Below are 18,413 nucleotides of genomic sequence, written 5' to 3' on the forward strand. Positions count from 1 at the left end.
ACAGAAATAACAATAAGTCTCATTAATTTCTCAATGCAACCAGAAATTTATTAAACTTACATTTTGCCTTGAGCTACAGTAAATTTTACAAAAAAGGAGGAGGAAGAAGTGGAGGAGGAGAAAAACAAATGAGAGAGAAAAAATGTTTAACAGATCCTGTATTCTAGCTGTTCTCCTTCAGTCAGTGGTAGAAGATAACAACATAAACAAATACTATTAAAAATTATTTGAGAGAGAGGAATGCCAGAATCCCAAAAAGCAAACTATTCACTTAGCATGGAGTAAGGGTTAGAAAAAAATTATCAGAGAAGAAGAGAGAAAGTATTTAACAAAGACTTTTGAAGGAAATTTTTTTTCTTTAAAATGACTAGGTCTACCAAAGAGAATGACTCAGAGACCCAGAGGAGTCAGATGTCTTTCATCCAAAAATCATAAAGAGTTTGGTTCAGGTAGAGAAAAATATGTGCTCTGTGCTGGAGTGGCAGGAGCTCAGATGATGAACCAGTTGTCACATTAGTTACATTAATGACATTGAGTGTCACTTCAATGACATTTTATAACCTTGTGGGAGTCTGTTAAGTATGTTCAATTTTAACATAGATCTCTGCGGATGGTGGCTGAATTAGAATGACTGGAGATGTGAGAACGAATTTTAGAAAATAAGCTACTAAAATATCAAGGTGAAAGATGATGAGGCTCTGAATTAAGTGAATTATTTGTAGGAAAGAACAGGTGGGAACAAAATAATAGCTATTATTTCTTGAGTTCTTACTGTGTTAAGTGTCATACCCACTGTGATGGTTAATTTTATGTGTTAACTTGGTTAGGCTGTAGTGCCCAGTTGTTTGGTAAAACACTAGTCTAGACGTTGCTGTGGAGGTGTTTAGTCGATATGATCAACATTTACAATCAATTCTTTTTAAGTAGAAGAATATTCTCAATAATATGGATGGTTCTTAGCCAATCAGCTGAAGGCCTTAAGGGTACAAGATGAGGTTTCCCCCAAAAAATGAATTCTGCTTCAAGAAATTGTGCCTAACTTTCCCAACTGCCAACTTGCCCGACAGATTTAGGACTCAAGACTGAAACATCAACTCATTAATACTTGTCCAGCCTGCTGGTCTTCTCCACAGACTTCAAAGTTGTCAGCCCTCACAGTTGCATGAGTTAATTCTTTAAAATCCTTCTCCCTCTCCCTATATATATGGAGATATATATCCTATTGGTTCTGTTTTTCTGGAGAATTTTAACTGATACACTTGACATACCTCAGTTAAAACTTAAAACTGGAACTAGCTATGACCATCTTTCATTTTTAATGTGAGTAAATTTGAGTGTACAGCCTTCAACTCTCCCTAAATCACAAAGCAAAAAAAGATAAAATAGAATAAAGAAAAATAATGGAAAAGAATCTGGACTTGAGCTTCTTGATTCTAGATTCACTCTAATCAGTAACATGTTTTTCCTTTTAAAGCTGAAATCCCTTCACCTGATTTTCAAAACTCTTCCATTCTTCGTGATATAATTACAGATAAGTATACTTTCTATTTTTATTAATTATATCAATTTCAAAATGTTCTACAATGAGTAATTTTGACCTTTATAAGGCTACATTATGTTTAAAAAGAAAAATGACACAACTTCTTGCACCACAAGCCTTTTCAACTGAATGCCCAAAATATTCTTCCTATTGTAGGACTTACCAGTTCTTTCTTTAAAAAAACACCTATTCTTCACATACCAAACAAGTCACCCATTAAAAATTACAGATTTATAGTTTGTATTGAATTCTCAGATGTGCACAGCTATTATCACTGTTAATTTTATAAAATTTGCATATCTCAAAAAGAAGTCCCATATACTTTAGCTATCACCCCCTGATCCCTCAATCCTTCCAACTGTAAGTAACCACTAATCTGCTTCCTGTCCTGCAGACTTCCTCATTCTGGACTGTCACATAAATGAAATCATATATGACTTCTGAAAGAAGACTGGCTCCTTTCACTTAGCATGTTTTTAAGGTTCATCCAAGCTGTAGCATGTATCGGAGCTTCATTTCTTCTTATGGCCGAATAATTTCATTGTATGAATAATAATTTCATTGTTTGAATATACCACATTTTGTTTATCCATTCATTTGTTGGTAGACATTTGTCTTTTTCCTCACCTTTTGGTTACTATGAATAATTCTGCTGTGGACATTTGTGTACAAAGTTGGTGTGGACTTTTAGGCATATACCTAGGAATGGAATTGCTGGATCATATGATAACTTTATGTTTAATTGTTTGAGGAGATATCAGACTGTTTTCCAAAGAGGCTGTACCATTTCACATGCCCACCAGCACTCTCTGAGGGTTAGAGATGGACATCTTTAACTTGACTAAGTTCTGCAAACTTGACCCTGAAGAACAAGGAACTGGACCTTGAGGAACAAGGAAATTGACCTTGTTCCTCAAGGTCATTGTGTCACTAGTCATCCTTTGGCAGGATATACATGTCCCTATTGTGTACTAGTAAACAGTATTCTCACTAGTAAATGGTATTATCAGACTTAAACTTTTGATGATCGTATAGGAAAGAAATGTTAGCTCACTTTAACTTACATTTTGCTACTTACTGCGATGGAATTATATCAAGGCATCTATGTTCAATTGTGTTTACCTACTGAAAATGGTAAATTCCTAAGGTTCAACTTCATATTAAGATCAAACTTCCTTCCATAGGAATTGCTATTTTGATGAGCTTATTGGCCATTTACATATTTTTTTATATCTAGGTTCATTGCCCATTTTGGAATCAGGTTGCTTTCTTTTTATTAAATTTTAGAAGCTCTCTATATAAGAACTCCTGTAATACTTTATTCCTGTAATATAAAATTCCTCTATATTAACCTCTTCTTAGATAAGTGATTTGAAAATATTTTCTCCCATTCCACAGGTTGCCTTTTTACTCCATTGATAGTGTTCTTGATGCACAGAAGTTTTAAGTTTTGATAAAATCTAATTTGTCAATTTTTTAATTTCATGTGTCTTTTGTGTCATATCCAAGAAAGCACTGCAAAATGATTCAGTTCATTTATTCCTCCCAATATCTTCAAACTTCTGTCTTATATTTTCTTCTAAAAGTTTTATAGCTTTAGATCTTATGCTGAGATATTTGATCCAATCTGAGTTAAGTTTTGAATGTGGTATTAGGTAAGAGTTTATTTTTTGTGTATGTGGATATACAGTTTTTCCAGTTATCAGTTGTTTAAAAAAGATAGTCCTTTCCTGATTCAATGATTTGGTCATTTGATCATAAATGTGAAAGTTTATTTTTGGACTCTCTCTTCTTTTCCATTGGTCTATATCACTGTCTGTGTACCAGCACAGGTAATTTATGTCACACTATTTTGAATTCCATACATTGTAGTAAGTTTTAAATCAGTAGTGTGAGTTCTCCAACTTTCTTCCTTTTTACAAATGTTTTGGATACTTGAAGCCCTATGAAACTTCATATGAATTCTAGGATAGGCTTTTCTATATCTGCAAAAAAGACATTATTTGGATTTTGATAGGGATTGAATTGGATCTGTAGATTGTGTTGGGCATATTGACATCATAACAAGATTACATCTTCCAATTCATGAACATGGTATGTCTTTACACTTATTATGTGTCCTTTAATTTTTTTCAGACATATTTTGTAGTTTTCATTGTGTGAGTCTTTCATCAATTTGACTGAGTTAATTTGTTAGCATTGGATCCTTCCTCAGGCTATTGTAAATAAAATTATTTTCTTAATTTCCTTTCAGATTGCCCACAGTTATTGTATAGACTTACAAATGTATATGATTTCTCTGTGTTGACTTTTTATCCTAGTACTTTGCTGAATGTGTTTATTAGTTCTAAAATACTGAGTGTGTGTGTGGACTCTAGGCTTTTAAAGAAATAAAATTATATAATCTGTAAATAGAAATAATTTTATTTTTCTTTCCATTTGAATTGATTTTATTTTTTTGTTTGCTTAATTGCTTTTGCTAGGACTTCCAGTACTGTGGTGAATACAAGTATCAAAAGGAAGGATCCTTGCCTTGTTTCTTATCTCAAAGAAAATATTTTCAGTCTTTGACCATTAAGTATAATGATCACTGTTCATTTTGCATACATGATGACATTTATTATGTTGAGGTACTTTTCTCCTATTTCTAGTTTGTTGAGTGTTTTTTTTTTTAGTCATATAAGGGTGTTAAATTTTTTTAAATGCTTATTCTGTATCAGTTGAGATGATTATGTGTTTTTTTCTTTAATTTCATTAATGTAGTATATTACTGACATGATTTGAATCTGTGTCCTCACTCAAATCTCATGTTAAATGTATTTCCCAGAGTTGGAGAAGGGGCCTGCTGGGAGGTGATTAAATCATGGCAACGGGTTTCTCATGAATGGTTTAGTACCATCACTTTTGTGCTTTTCTCAGGATAATGAGTGAGTTCTCACAAGATCTGTTTGTTTAAAACTGTGTGGCAACTCCCACCACCTTTCTCCTGCTCTAGCCACAGGAAGAAGCCTGCTCCAGCTTTCCCATCTGCCTTGAGTAAAAGTTTCCTGAGGCCTTCCCAGCCATGTTTTCTGTACAACCTGCAGAACTGTGAGCCAATTAAACCTCTTTTCTTTGTAAATTACCCATCCTCAGATATTTCTTTATAGTGATGTGAGAAGGGACTAATACAATTACATTGATCAGTTTTTTATATATTGAATGATCCTTACATTTCAAGAATGAATCCCAGTTAGCTATGTTGTATAATCTTTTACACAGTTGAATTTGTTGTACGAGTATTTTGTTGAGAATTTTTACATAAATGTTCATATGAAAAATTGATCTATAAGTTTTTTGTAGCATGTATAGATTTTTGAATCAGGGTAATGCTGGTATATAATGGGTTAAGAAGTTCTTTCTCCTCTTTGACTTTTTGGAAAAGTTTGAGAAATATTGGTTTGTTTGTTTGTTTTTCTTTTTGAGACAAAGTCTCACTCTGTCTCCCAGGCAGGAGTGCAGTGGCGTGATCTCAACTCACTGCAACCTCTGCCTCCCAGGTTCAAGCAATTCTCTTGCCTCAGCCTCCTGAGTAGCTAGGATTACAGGCGCCCGCCACCACACCTGACTAATCTTTGTATTTTTAGTAGAGACAGGGTTTCACCATGTTGGCCAGGCTGGTCTCAAACTCCTGACCTCAGGTGATCCACCCACCTTGGCCTTGGTGTTAGGTTTTCTTAAAAATGTTTAGTAGAATTCACCCATGAAGACATCAGTTCCAGAATGTTTTTGGCCAGGAGGTTTTTCATTACTGCTTTAATATCCATATTAACTATAAGCCTATTCAGATTTTCTATTTCTTCGTGATTCTACTATGAAGTTTTGCATTTTGGGAACTATCTTCATTTCATCTAGGTTATCCAGTTTATTGGTATACAATTGTTCATAGTACTATTATAATCCTTTTTATTTCTGTAGAAACGGTCATAATATCCCCACTTTCAATCTGATTTTAGAAATTTGTCTTCTCTTGTTTTTTTTTTTTTTTTTTTTTAGTCAAGCTAACTAAAGGTTTGTCAATTTAGTTGATTTTTTTAAAGAACCAACTTTTGATTTTAGTGATTTTCTCTGTTTTTTAATTATCTAATTTGTTTATATCTACTATCTTTAGGTTTAGTTTGTTTTTCTTTTTTGAGTACCTTCAGTTGTAAAATTAGGTTGTTGATTTGAGATTTTTTTTGTTTTCTAATGTAAGTGTCTTAATCCTTTCAGGCTTCCATAACAAAATACCAAAGACAGTGCAGTTTGTAACAGAAATATATTTATTTACAGTGTTGGAGGCTAAAGAATCCAAGATCAGGGTTCCAACATGTTTCAGTTTTTGGTGAGAGCTCTCTTACTGGCTTGCAGATGGCAGCTTTGCCCTCACATGACTTTTCCTTTGAGTGTGTACAGAGAGACAAAGAGCAAGAGTGAAAGTGAGAGTGACAGCAAGAGCAAGAGAAAGAATGAGAGAGAGATCTTCCTCTGCTTATTAAGCCACCAGTCCTGTTGGATTAAAGCGTCACACATGATCTTGTACAAACTTAATTACCTCCTAAAACTTTTATCTCCAACAAACTAACAAAGTCTCATTGGAGGTTAGGGCTTCAACATATAAATTTTGTGGGAACACCATTAATTCTACAGCAGTAAGTGTATACAGCTTACACTGTTTTTGCTGCATCTCATACATTTTGGTATGTTGTGCTTTCATTTTACTTCATCTCTAAGTGTTTTCTAATTTTCCTGTAATTTTTTAACTCATTGGTTGTTTGACAGAATGTTTTCTAATTTTCACAAATGTATAAATTTTTCAGTTTTCAGTTTGTTATTGATTTCTAACTTTATGCCATTGTGATCAGAGATCTTTTGTGTGATAATTTTTTAAAAGCTATTGAGACTTAATAGGTGGCAAAATGTATGATCCACCCTGAAGAATTTCTCAAACACTGTTGAAAGAACGTGTACACTGTTGTTGGGTTGAGTGTTCTGTATACATCTGTTAAGTCTAGTTGGCTTATTGTGTTTTTTATTTATTTATTTATTTATTTATTTTAAGATGGAGTCTCGCTCTGTCGCCCAAGCTGGAGTGCAGTGCCACATGTCGGCTCACTGTAAGCTCTGCCTCCAGGGTTCATGCCATTCTCCTGCCTTAGCCTTCCGAGTAGCTGGGACTACAGATGCCTGCCACCACGCCCGGCTAATTTTTTGTATTTTTAGTAGAGGCAGGGTTTCACCATGTTAGCCAGGATGGTCTCGATCTCCTGACATCATGATCCACCCGCCTTGGCCTCTCAAAGTGCTGGGATTACAGGCGTGAGCCACCGCGTCCGGCCTTATTGTGTTTTTTAAATCCTCTATTTTCTTAATTATCTTCTGTCTGGTTTTTCTAGCCATTATTGAGAGTATGGTGTTGAAATCACCAACTATTATGGTAGAAATATATATATATGTTATATATATTCCCTTCAATTATATTCATTTTTAGCTTTATATATTTTGATGGTCTGTTATTAGGTATATAAATGTTTGAATTGTTATATCTTCTTACTGTACTGATTTGTCTCTCAAAACTGTTTATGATTTAACGTCTATTTTTATGTTAGTACAGCAACCCCTATTTTATTTTGCTTACTGTTTGCATGAAATATCTCTTTCCATTCTTTTATTTTCAGCTTATTTGTGTCTTTGTATCTAAAGTGAGTTTCTTATAGAGAGTATGTAGCTGAATCATGTTATATTTTAAAACTTATCTTCTTAGTTTCTCTCTTTTAATTGAACAATTTAATCTATTTATATTTAAAGTAATTACTGATAAGGAATAACTTACTTTTGTGATTTTTCTATTTCTTTTCTATATCCCTTATCTTTTGTTACCCTCATTTTCCACATTACTGTCTTATTTGAGTTTAGTTAATTTTTTATAGTAGAATGTTTTAATTCCATTCTCATTTCCTTCCTTTTGTGTATATTTATTATTTTCTTTGTTGTTAGCATGGCGGTTACATGCAACATCATAAAGTTATGGTGCTAATTTGAATTTATACAAGCTTAACTTCAATAACATTCAAAAACGTTGCTCATTTATAGTTTCATCCTCACTTCCCTCAATTATTGAAGTCACAAAATTACATATTTGTATATTGTACATCCAAAGGTATTAACTAATGACATGTAAGGCATTAGTCTCTTAAATTATGTGTAAAACAAAATGTGAAATACAAATTAAAGTGAAAATAATATTAGCTTTTAGACTAAAAATTTTAAATATGTTAGCTTTTAAAGTAGAAAACAAAAAGTGCAGTTACAAATCACTGTAACAATAACATACATTTCTATAATTGCCCATGTATTTACATTTACCGGGATCTTTATTTCTTTATAAGGCTTCAAATTACTGCCTAGTGTACTTTCATTTCAACCTGCTAGACTCCCACTAGTAATTCTTTCAGGGCAGGTCTAGTGGTAACTCTTGTCAATTTTTCTTTATCTGAGAATGTCTTAATTTCTCCCTTGCTTTTGAAAGACAGTTTTGCCAGACATGAAATTTTTGGTTAACAGATTTTGTTTTGTTTTTCTTTTAGAATTTTGAACACATCAGCCCACTGTCTTGTGGCTTCTTATGTTTCTGATGAGAAATCTGCTGATAAGGATACGTTGTATGTGACAAGCAAGGAGGGCTTCTCTCAGGTTGCTTTCGAAATTGTCTTTGTCTTTGTCTTTCAACAGTTTGATTGTAACTTGTCTTGGTGTGGGTCTCTGAGTTCATCCTATTTGGATTTTTGAGCTCTTGGTTATTTATACTAATGACTTTCATCAAATTTAGGGCTGTTAATTTTTAAAAATATTTTTTCTACCCCTTTATCTCCCTCTTCTACTTCTAACATTCCCACAATCCGTATGTTGCCCCACTTGATGGTACTCCACAGGTCCCTTAGGTTCTGTTTATTTTTCTTCAGTCTTTTATTTTTTATGTTCCTGATAATCATTTCGCTTGTCTTATCTTCAGTTTCACTACTTCTTTCTTCTGCCTGCTCAAGTTTATCTCGACTCTCTAGTAAAACTGTTATTTCAGTTACTGTAAACTTTTGCTCTAGAACTTTTTATTTGGTGTCTTTTAGGTTTACTCTCTCTCTCTTCATTGGTATTTCCATTTTGTTCACACATCATGTTCTTCATATTTTTTGTGACTTCCATTATTTCTTGATGTTGGGTCTTTTATCCCTTTGAATGGGACATACTTCCTTATTGCTTTGTATTCTTTGTAATTTTTTTATTGTTGAAAACCAGACATTTGAATCTAATAATTTTGGTATCTCTGGAAATCAGAATCTCCCCTGATGTAATTTGGATCTGTGTCCCCACTGAAATTGCACCTTGAATTTTAATAATTCCCACATGTCATGGTAGGGACCTGGTGGGAGGTAATTGAATCATGGGGGCAGGTTTTTCTCAAGCTGTTCTCATGATAGTGAATAAGTCTCATGAGATCTGATGGTTTTATAAAGGGGAGTTCTCTTGCACATGCCCTCCTGCCCACTGCCATGTAAGACGTGACTTTGCTCTTCCTTTGCCTCCCACCATGATTTTGAGGCCTCCCCAGCCATGTGGAACTGTGAGTCCATTAAACCTATTTCCTTTATAAATTACCCAGTCTCAGGCATGTCTTTATTAGCTGCATGAGAACGGACTAATACATTCCCATTTCCCATGGTTTGCTATTTTATGTTTTTGCTTTTGTTTTGTTATGTTGGTTCTTTTGTAATTGTTGGAGGCTGTCTTTATGCTGAGAATCAGCCTTAGGTGAAAAAAGTCTTCTCAGATCTTTAGTAAGCCTGCATCTTTCCCTGTGCATGTATGGTGACTTGCTAATTTCTCCCATATATTCAGTTGCCTTTGAATATCTTAATCTTTAATGGCTGACATCCCTCAAAAAAGAGAAAAATGAAGAGTAGGAAAGGGCACTGGCCTTTTAACCATCTCAGAATTCACTTCAGCTGGAGAGAGAGGAGCTTGTTATAAGGGTGTAAGGATGTGAAACAATAGCTGTCTTCCTCTATATCTGCAATTTCATAATGAGAAGGGGCAATAAGCAATAAGAATACACATCCTTACTTACTTATTATGGCCCTTATTGTCCATCCTGGTTCCTGCAAGACGAGTGCATGCTCCAGGAACATTAGCACAGCTGTCTGCCATGGGACTGGGGTCAAAGATAGGTAGCTGCTTCTGAGCTAAGAGTTCAAGTCAACTAAAATTAACCACAAACTTTCATTCAAGCCTTCCCACAAAATTTACATGCTTTCAATAGACTAGAGTTCTCAATAGTTATATGTCTACTGTAGCAATTGTTATCTGAATGGAAAAACAGATTCCTGGTGCTTCTCCTTCTACCATAATTCCCAGATTCCTCTTCCCAAACCATTTCTTTTCAATAAAACATTTACCACAGCTAAAGTGGTTTACTCACCACCTTCTCCAAATAATGCACTCTTTATTGCTTCAGGTTCATTTTTCCACAAATTTTGACACATCTAAATTGCCTTTACTTACACTTAGTGCTACTGAAAGTTCTCCTCAATATTCTGAGTTCTAACTTAGATCCTCTTCATCAGTAAATTATGTCAATCCCTTGCCTCTCTTCTATAAAACCAGGAATTTCTTTTACAGCAAATAAGATTAGAAGCTGAAAATGAAGGATAATTAATTATCCTTAGTTAGTAAACACTACAAGGCTCTTTATTTAATGCAAAACTAATTAAAGTATTATAATGACTCATCTCTAATAAAATCATATTGCTGAGTTTGCTAATGGCTTCAAATATTGACAAAGCATGCCAAACTCATATGAAATGGACCATTGGCCATTTGTAGAAGTATGTCTTTTACTTTTTTAAATTTATGTTTGCATGCACTCAAAAGATAAACTTGATAAATATGAAATTTCTCTTAAGAATTCCCCAAAGGAGTTTGAAAAATGACATTACAGAAAACTTAAGCTTACTTCTCCACAAAATTAGTCACCCTAAAATTCCCTAAGGTGTTTAAATTCATATGAAAACAGATTTTTTAATAATAGTAAAAGTGAACCCCTACAAAATACTTATTATAGGCCAGATACTATTCAAAGTGCTTTAGAACTGTATTTCATACATTAAACACCAGAATAGCACTATTGATAAAGCACTACCATTTTAAAGATGGAAACAGTAAGGCATATCAAGATTAAATAATGTTCTCAAGATCAACAGCTAGTAAGCAGTAGAACCAGAATGTAATCACCTGCAATATGGCTTCAAACAGGGAACCTATAATTTTTATACATTCTTAGTATTTTCATAATTTTCTTAAATATATTAAAAAATAAGGAATCAATAACAAATAAAGAAAATGCATACAATAATACTATTTCCTTGAGTGTATCAAAGTGCTATTATTTTGTCATAGGTGTTGGTTTCCCTCAAGTATGAAGAATAAGAGGGTCATTTAAAACCAACCAAAGTGTAAAAGATCTTCCAAAATACTGTCCATTTTTTTCTAAAATACTGGGCAGTATTTTGTACAAAAGGTGAAGTTGTCTTGGGTTTCTGTGTTCTGGAATTTTGTTTGTTCCAAAGTTGCTTCTGGCCCAATGGACCAGCTCTATTGTTCACATCAGAGTGAAACAGGAAGGATAAGAGTGCCTGCCACTTCTTGGTGTCCACTCACCATTGTCCACGAATGTTTCATTGATTACATGCCTCATCTAGACCAAACCCTGCACATTCATATTTACCATATTCTACGCAAATTTTGCTGCCACTTTTCAGAAATATCACAGTGGGATAGATTACAGAGAGTTCTGTGATGGTAGATTAAATGCATTGTTTGTTAATTTATCTAAATATCTACAAGATAAAAGCAAACATAATGTCTATAATCTGTGGTATCTGGACAATTGCATACATTTTTCATTTTAAATCACTAACCTGTTTTCATCATAATGATTTACTCAATTATTCAACCATTTAGTGTGGAAAGGACAGTGAATGCAGGGTTGTTTGTAGGACTTCTTTGAATATTTGAGGGTCCAGATTATTTTCCAATGAAAGGAAACCTTATTTAGCAACAGTGTATTATTCTGTAGCCTTCTCATGATATGAAATATCTATTATAATTACCCTATTTCACTAATAAGCTTAAGAAATATACATTCAGATTTATAAAATAGGATATAAATAATAGTAATGTGCACCTTATTATGAAAAATAGTCACATTTTCCAAAATAATTATCACAATGATATGATGGTGTACATATTTCTATTTATAGACGAGGAAATTGAGGCTTGCAGGAAATTAAAAACTTAACTCAGCCCAACCAGCTATTGTTAAAACAGCAATTTAAATTTTAAAAAAACCTGGTGGATTCTAAACTACGTTAAAAGAACTAGTTAAAGGATAGAATGAGGGTTGGCAGATCAGAATTATTAAAGGTAAATAAGGTAAATATATTGATTAAGGTATAAAAAATTTGAATTCAATAGAAAGATGTATTTATCATTTTATAACTTCCTCATTCTTTACAACATAGTTCAAATTATATAATGCAAAATTGACAACTAAAGAAAAAAATCACGTATCCACTGTCATTAGTAAGAAAATATAACTCTTAGAAACATAATTATTAAGATTGATCCAGTAGGCACATATAGAACATTGTACCTGTCATATAGAAAATATATAAAATTATCCATCACATAAAAGGCATTTTGAAAAAATCCCAAGCCATAAAGCATGTCTCATCAATTGCAGTCATTAACTAAAACTAACTAAAAAAAATTGTAAAACTTAACCCAGTAACCATAATAGAATCGATTTTTTAGTATTCCAGCAAAAACAAAAAACAAAAAACCCTACCATACCTAGTTACATTCATAGGTTAACTAGTGCAGAAGGATTTTAATAACATAGAAATTATAAAAATTGAAATGGAAAAGAAAAATGTCATTATTAACAAAAAGCATAATAGTCTACACAGGATTATTTGGAATTTATAATTGTGTGTAGCAAGGTTGATATATATTAAATAAATACATAATTTGAGTACCTTTCTATTTACCAGTAGCAAACATTTTTAAAATAAGAAATGCAAGCACTTAAAAGAGTCACCAAAATGATAAAGTGTAAATTTTTAGATATAAAATTGTAAAATTTGACTGAGATATTGAGTCTTAAATAACTAAATACATATATTAAATGTTTGTAGCTATGAAGATCCAATATCACTAAGATGTTAATTTCCCAAAATAGACATATAGATTCAAATAATAAATTCAAAATTCTGAAAATGGGCATGTAACATGAAAGACAATTGTGACATTCATATGAAAGGCTAAAAAGTCAAGAAGAGTCAAAGTCAGCATATGAAACTGCCTTGTCAGATAGTAAAGGTTATTTTAAATAAGACACTGTTGTCTTAGCACATTAATAGAAAAACCACCTGGAAAAAGAAAAAGAGCCGGAAGAAGACTCATGGATATGTAGAGCATAACACTATAACACTGCAGATGAATAAAGAATGAAGTCAACAAAAGGTTTCAGGACAATTGTTGGCCATATAAAACATATATAAAAACAGATAGGGACTTAATACCATACCAAAAAAAGCAACTTCAGATGGATGGATCAAGAACCTATACATGGAAGGCCCACTTGAAAAATTCTAGAGAAGTATGATTTCATTGTAAAGATTTCATCAATAACACAAAGTACAAATCATGTATTTGATAAATCAGACTACATTTATAAAAAAATATGTTTGTAGAAATGGATCCATTAAGAGAGTGAGAAGTAAATCCAAAAACTGGATGAAGATAGACCAAACAATGTATTAATATCCAGAACATATAAGGGGTTCCTTTTAACTAAAAAAAAGAATAAAAAATGTGAATGGACAAATATATGAATAGATATTTCACATATGAAAAAATACAAATTGCCAGTAACCATATGAAAAGTTGCTCTAGCTTATTAGAATTCAAGGAAATACTAAATGTTAATAAAACTATAACGAAATACCATTTTGTGTCATCATTTGGGTAATTATTTAAAAATCTGGAAAAATAGGTGTTGGCAAGGATATGGAACAAAGAGAACGCTCTCATTGTTGCTGGTAGGTGTAAACACGCTTAACAAATAACCTAGAAATCAGTTTGGTGATGCTCAGTACATCTGAGCATGCACAGGACAGTAAGCAATACTACTCCCTGAGCAGTATTCCCTTGAGAAAGGCTTTACATGGTCACCATGAGATAGGTACAAGAATATAATATTGCAGGCTGGGCTCACTGGCTGATGTGTGTAATCCCATCACTTTGGGAGGCCTAGGTGGGTGGATCGTTTGAGGTCAGGAGTTTGAGATCAGCCTGGCCAACATGGTAAAACCCCGTCTCTACTAAAAATATAAAAGTTAGCCAGGCCTGGTAGCATGTGCCTGTAATCCCAGGTACTCGGGAGGCTGAGGCACAAGAATTGCTTAAACCTGGGAGGCAGAAGTTGCAGTGAGCTGAGATCTCACTCCAGCCTGGATGACAGAGCAAGACTTTGCCTAAAATAAACACACACATATATATATATAATTGCTCAAACTGCTTTATACATCAATAATTATCTTTTTGAGTTTGTAATAATTTCAAAATAAAAATAAAAGTAAAAATCCTCCCTTAAGAGAATATTAAATAATTCTGTCTAAATTTTTACCCTGAACAATGCTTTAAGAAAAAATAATCTTTATTTTGAACTTTTCATGAAAACTGACAATATTATGTAATGGAAATTATGCAGTACAAGGTCCTAGTAACCTTGGATCTCTTCTAGGTCTCATTATAAACCAGCAGTTTAATCACATATTACTTAATAAACTTTTATCTCTATTAACTGATAAAATAATACTAGTATCATTTAATGTATTCTTAAGTTGGAATATTAGATAAAAGATATGAAGGACTTAGGAAAACATAAAGTTTTGTAGGACAGGTTTTCCTATGGTTTTTCCAAAGTTTCAGTTAACATCTTCCATAACACCATGATTGGCAGTGTTCAGTGCATATCAATGCCTGCGCTTACCAGCTGCTGCCCTTGGACACCCCAGGCCGCGTACTGCAAGACGGAGTCCTCTACTTCTGGAGGATTTAACTCCCAAACTTCCCTTGAAAAAATGTGAATATTTTTACATGAACAAACTGATATCTACACCAACAATTTAGTAACACAATTGCTCACGAAAACCAGAAAATCAAAGAACTTACCTAGTGTGTATGTTGTAAATCACATATGAAGCAGTATATGAATAATGAAAAATCTGAAATTAAAAAAGAAACATTATCGATCATAGTTTTATCTTAACGTGAATATATATATATATATATATATATATATATATATATATATATATATATATATATATTCTTAGTAAAATCCAGGTAATCCAAGAATTGGTGTTAGGCAGAAATGAAAATATAAAATATTCTAGCTCAGAAGCTCTTTGTGCCTTATGCCTAATTTTTCTTTCTAATATCAATTCCATTGCTTATTTAATCCACTCTATCCTGAGTATAATTGTGATTATATTACTTTCTTGTTCAAAATTTTCACTAATGCCCTATTGCCTGTAAAATAAAGTTCAAATTGCCTCATCTGATGTTAAATAATTTTGTTATTTTGGCTTTTACATGTTTTTCTAAACTTATCACCCACTGCCTCCCTTTACATCGTCTATACTTCAAATTAGATGGATTCTCCCGGTTTGTCCTGAACCTTTTTTGCTTTTGCCCCAAGGACATTCTACCTTAACTGAGGTGAAAATTCTACCCCCTTATAATAAAGCCCCTGTATGGAGCTCATATTGATTTATTCTATTGAAATCCATCTCACACAGTTTCCTGAATGACTCTTAGGACACATCTCACTCTGTAGTGAAACTATATAAACATTTTGTGTAAGTCTCCTTTTCCTACTAGAATGTTGTCAGATACAGTGTCTATTACCTTTGCATCCTCCACATTACCTAGCACAGTGCCATGTTTATATGCATTCAACTGGTATTTCTTGAGTGATGGCTCTGATAGGAAAAAACTAATGCATGTTGAAGTGTTTGCTGGTGAAGTCGAAGTGAGATAACACTCTCCACACCTTCATAGTAATGGTTGAAAATGACATATTAAGCAGATGGCTGCAAGTATGTAATATCTAAAAATCCCTGTTTTTTTTTTTTAAAGACTGTCTTCCCAAGGACTGTAGAACTCATGACCCATTAAATTTCAAACAAAAGACAGTAGTGCATAATGCAAAAATGCCTCTGTGTTTTGCTACTTAATAATGAGATGATGAAATAGTGGAATACAGAGGAAATTAGGAAAATTACAAAAGATGGGTTAGGGAAAGAGATGGTGAGTATATTTCTGTGAAAATTATTTTTCTCTAAGCTATGTGAATCTAGTGAAGAAAATTGTTCTTCGGCTAGCTATATTGTGATATTATTATTTCCAGGATTTACAGAAATTTTATTGATACTTTCATTTTTCAGTATGCAATTGTAAAAGCTTCTTTTATTCTTGTAGTGGATGTACATTGCACAAATATTATAATACTGTCAATTAAAACTCCCTAGAAGTCAAATTGTTATTTCTTCTCACTGGAATAATAGTTTCAATTAAATATGATTGGCCACGTATTTGGCAAAGAAGTACTATGTTCTTAAATTGCAAGCCTTCCACCATTTGTTAGAGTATTGTGTTTTACAATGAAGCTTTATGCTCCCATTCCTTTTGGAATAACTATTAAATCTGAGATTGCCTTTGTGATAGGGCTGTAGAAGCAAAAATAATTTTTCCTGGTATCTACTTTGACATTTACATTGTGTTCTATAAAGTTCCATACTTTACTACAAATTTAAATCTTGAATCTACTACCAGAGCTGACAAGAAGATGAGAAATGTGACCACTTCTGTCAATACTTTTCTCTCTCTCTCTCTCTTTTTCTCTCTCTGTCTCTCAGAAAGCTCTGCTGCCAAAGCAAACTGCCAAGTGAGTGCTTGGTATTCAAAGAAGACAAATATGTCATGATGTCATGGGGGGAAAGAGGGTATTCATCCTATCTTTGAATCACCTACCACACTGCACCTGGCTTTTAGGCACACATCTATCTTAAGAGAAAAACTTGCTGGGCATTATCATTTTAGGCAAAGCAGGCACTGAAACCTAACTGGGTATAATTATTGAATCTTGGTCGCTTTCTGTACTATTTTTTATAGAGGTTGCTGGTCGTTCTCTAATTGTAAATCCAGAGGACTTATATGTCTTCCAAATGGTGTGATTGGAGAAGGGGATATATAAATCCACCTTCTGTTCTGTAGTTCTTAGGCTGATAATAATATTGTCTCTTGCAGTAAGTGTGTTGAGGTGAAGACTGCAATAAAGAAGTTAAACTAGACTTGTCTGCAAACCCACAGCAGAATGAAGTAACATATTATAGGCTTGGGCCTCATCCATATCTATCTATCTATCTATGTATCTATCTACCTATCTATCTATCTATCCATCCATCCATCCTACAAAGCCAGCAATTTGCCATCTTTAGATAATTAGAACCTAGCCCTTTACTCTGAGTTTAGAACACTTTCCTCCAAATTCACTATCTTTTTATGCATGTGTGTGTGTGTTCCCAGCAGATCTCAAATACTTCTTGTTTTTTAACTTTCAATAAGAAAAATCACATTCCTTGCCCACAACAGAATAAAGAGTATGGGGGAGGGCAAAATCTTGAACAAGGTTGGAAGAAGTTTCTATCTCTCTTTCTCTTTTTCTTGACATAGTGTTGGAGATATTTTAAAGGGAGGGGGGGATTTTCAGTGAGAATTAGATTTAGCTTTACTGAACGTCTGTATTAAGGCATTCTGGTCTAAATTCACCCTGTGTTAATCTGCATATCTTTCTCTCTCCTTCCTTGGATAGCATTTCTACTCTTTTCTAACATTCCTCATTTTCCTTTATCTTAAACTCCCCTTCCATATGGCTAAGTAGGTCTTATTTCATGATGAGAGGGTAAAATCAAAGTTACTTAAGATTAGGAAGAGTAACAGTTTTTCCTGTAATGATTGGCTGCTGCATAGTGAAAGTCAAACTGAGCATCTGAGAGACCTCTGTGGACAAGCACATTTCATAGCCAAAAATTACCTATTCATCCCATCTCTGCAAATGATGTTCCACTGCTTATTAGATTGTGAATAGTTATGGAAAAGGCAGTGGGAGTGGATAGAATTCAGATACACCATATCAAAACTTGATCAAAGCTTATTTCTGGAAGCTGGCCTTAAGATATCCAGTCATTCAATTCCATCAAGAAAAGTATTAGGAGAATCAGAAAACATCAAAAGATCATGTAATCCAATCTGGTATCCATCATCTCTATATTATACTGTGAACCCTAAGAAGAGGTTGATTACTAAGAGTTGACTACTACAAGTGGTATAGACAGTTTCCATTGTTTGCAGTTGTTTTTACCTGTAGTCTCAGCATAAACACTGAATTAGCAACTACTGAATCATTGCTCCTAGGAGAAATACAGGATCAGGTTCCTGTGAGCCTCTGGTCACAACATTTTCATGAACCCTTTAACTTATAACCTATTTCATATTTGTTTCTGTTTAAAGACACCTTATTTTAAATGATTCATTAACATTGAACTCATGGCCAACAACACTATAACTCATGCTTGAATGAGGCTTATCTAACACATGTGTTTGCTCCATGAGGCACATCACAGCGTTCTTGCACTAAGGAAGACAGGACAACTCTTCATCACTATCCTTGGGG

General features: G+C 33.5%; 1 protein-coding gene across 1 annotated transcript in view; it reads right to left on the reverse strand.

Annotated features, from left to right (window-relative positions):
• The window catches only part of DPP10 (dipeptidyl peptidase like 10), a 703,534-nt gene that overhangs the window by 153,065 nt on the left and 532,056 nt on the right, over positions 1-18,413 (reverse strand). Inside the window, exons 6-7 of the mRNA XM_024243704.3 lie at positions 14,849-14,901; positions 14,667-14,748 (exon numbers count right to left, since the gene is read on the reverse strand). Of these exons, the coding sequence (XP_024099472.1) occupies positions 14,667-14,748; positions 14,849-14,901 (135 nt within the window). The remainder of the gene's footprint in view (positions 1-14,666; positions 14,749-14,848; positions 14,902-18,413) is intronic.

The sequence above is a fragment of the Pongo abelii genome, chromosome 11 (genome assembly GCF_028885655.2).
Source record: "Pongo abelii isolate AG06213 chromosome 11, NHGRI_mPonAbe1-v2.0_pri, whole genome shotgun sequence".
Taxonomy (NCBI): Eukaryota; Metazoa; Chordata; class Mammalia; order Primates; family Hominidae; genus Pongo; species Pongo abelii.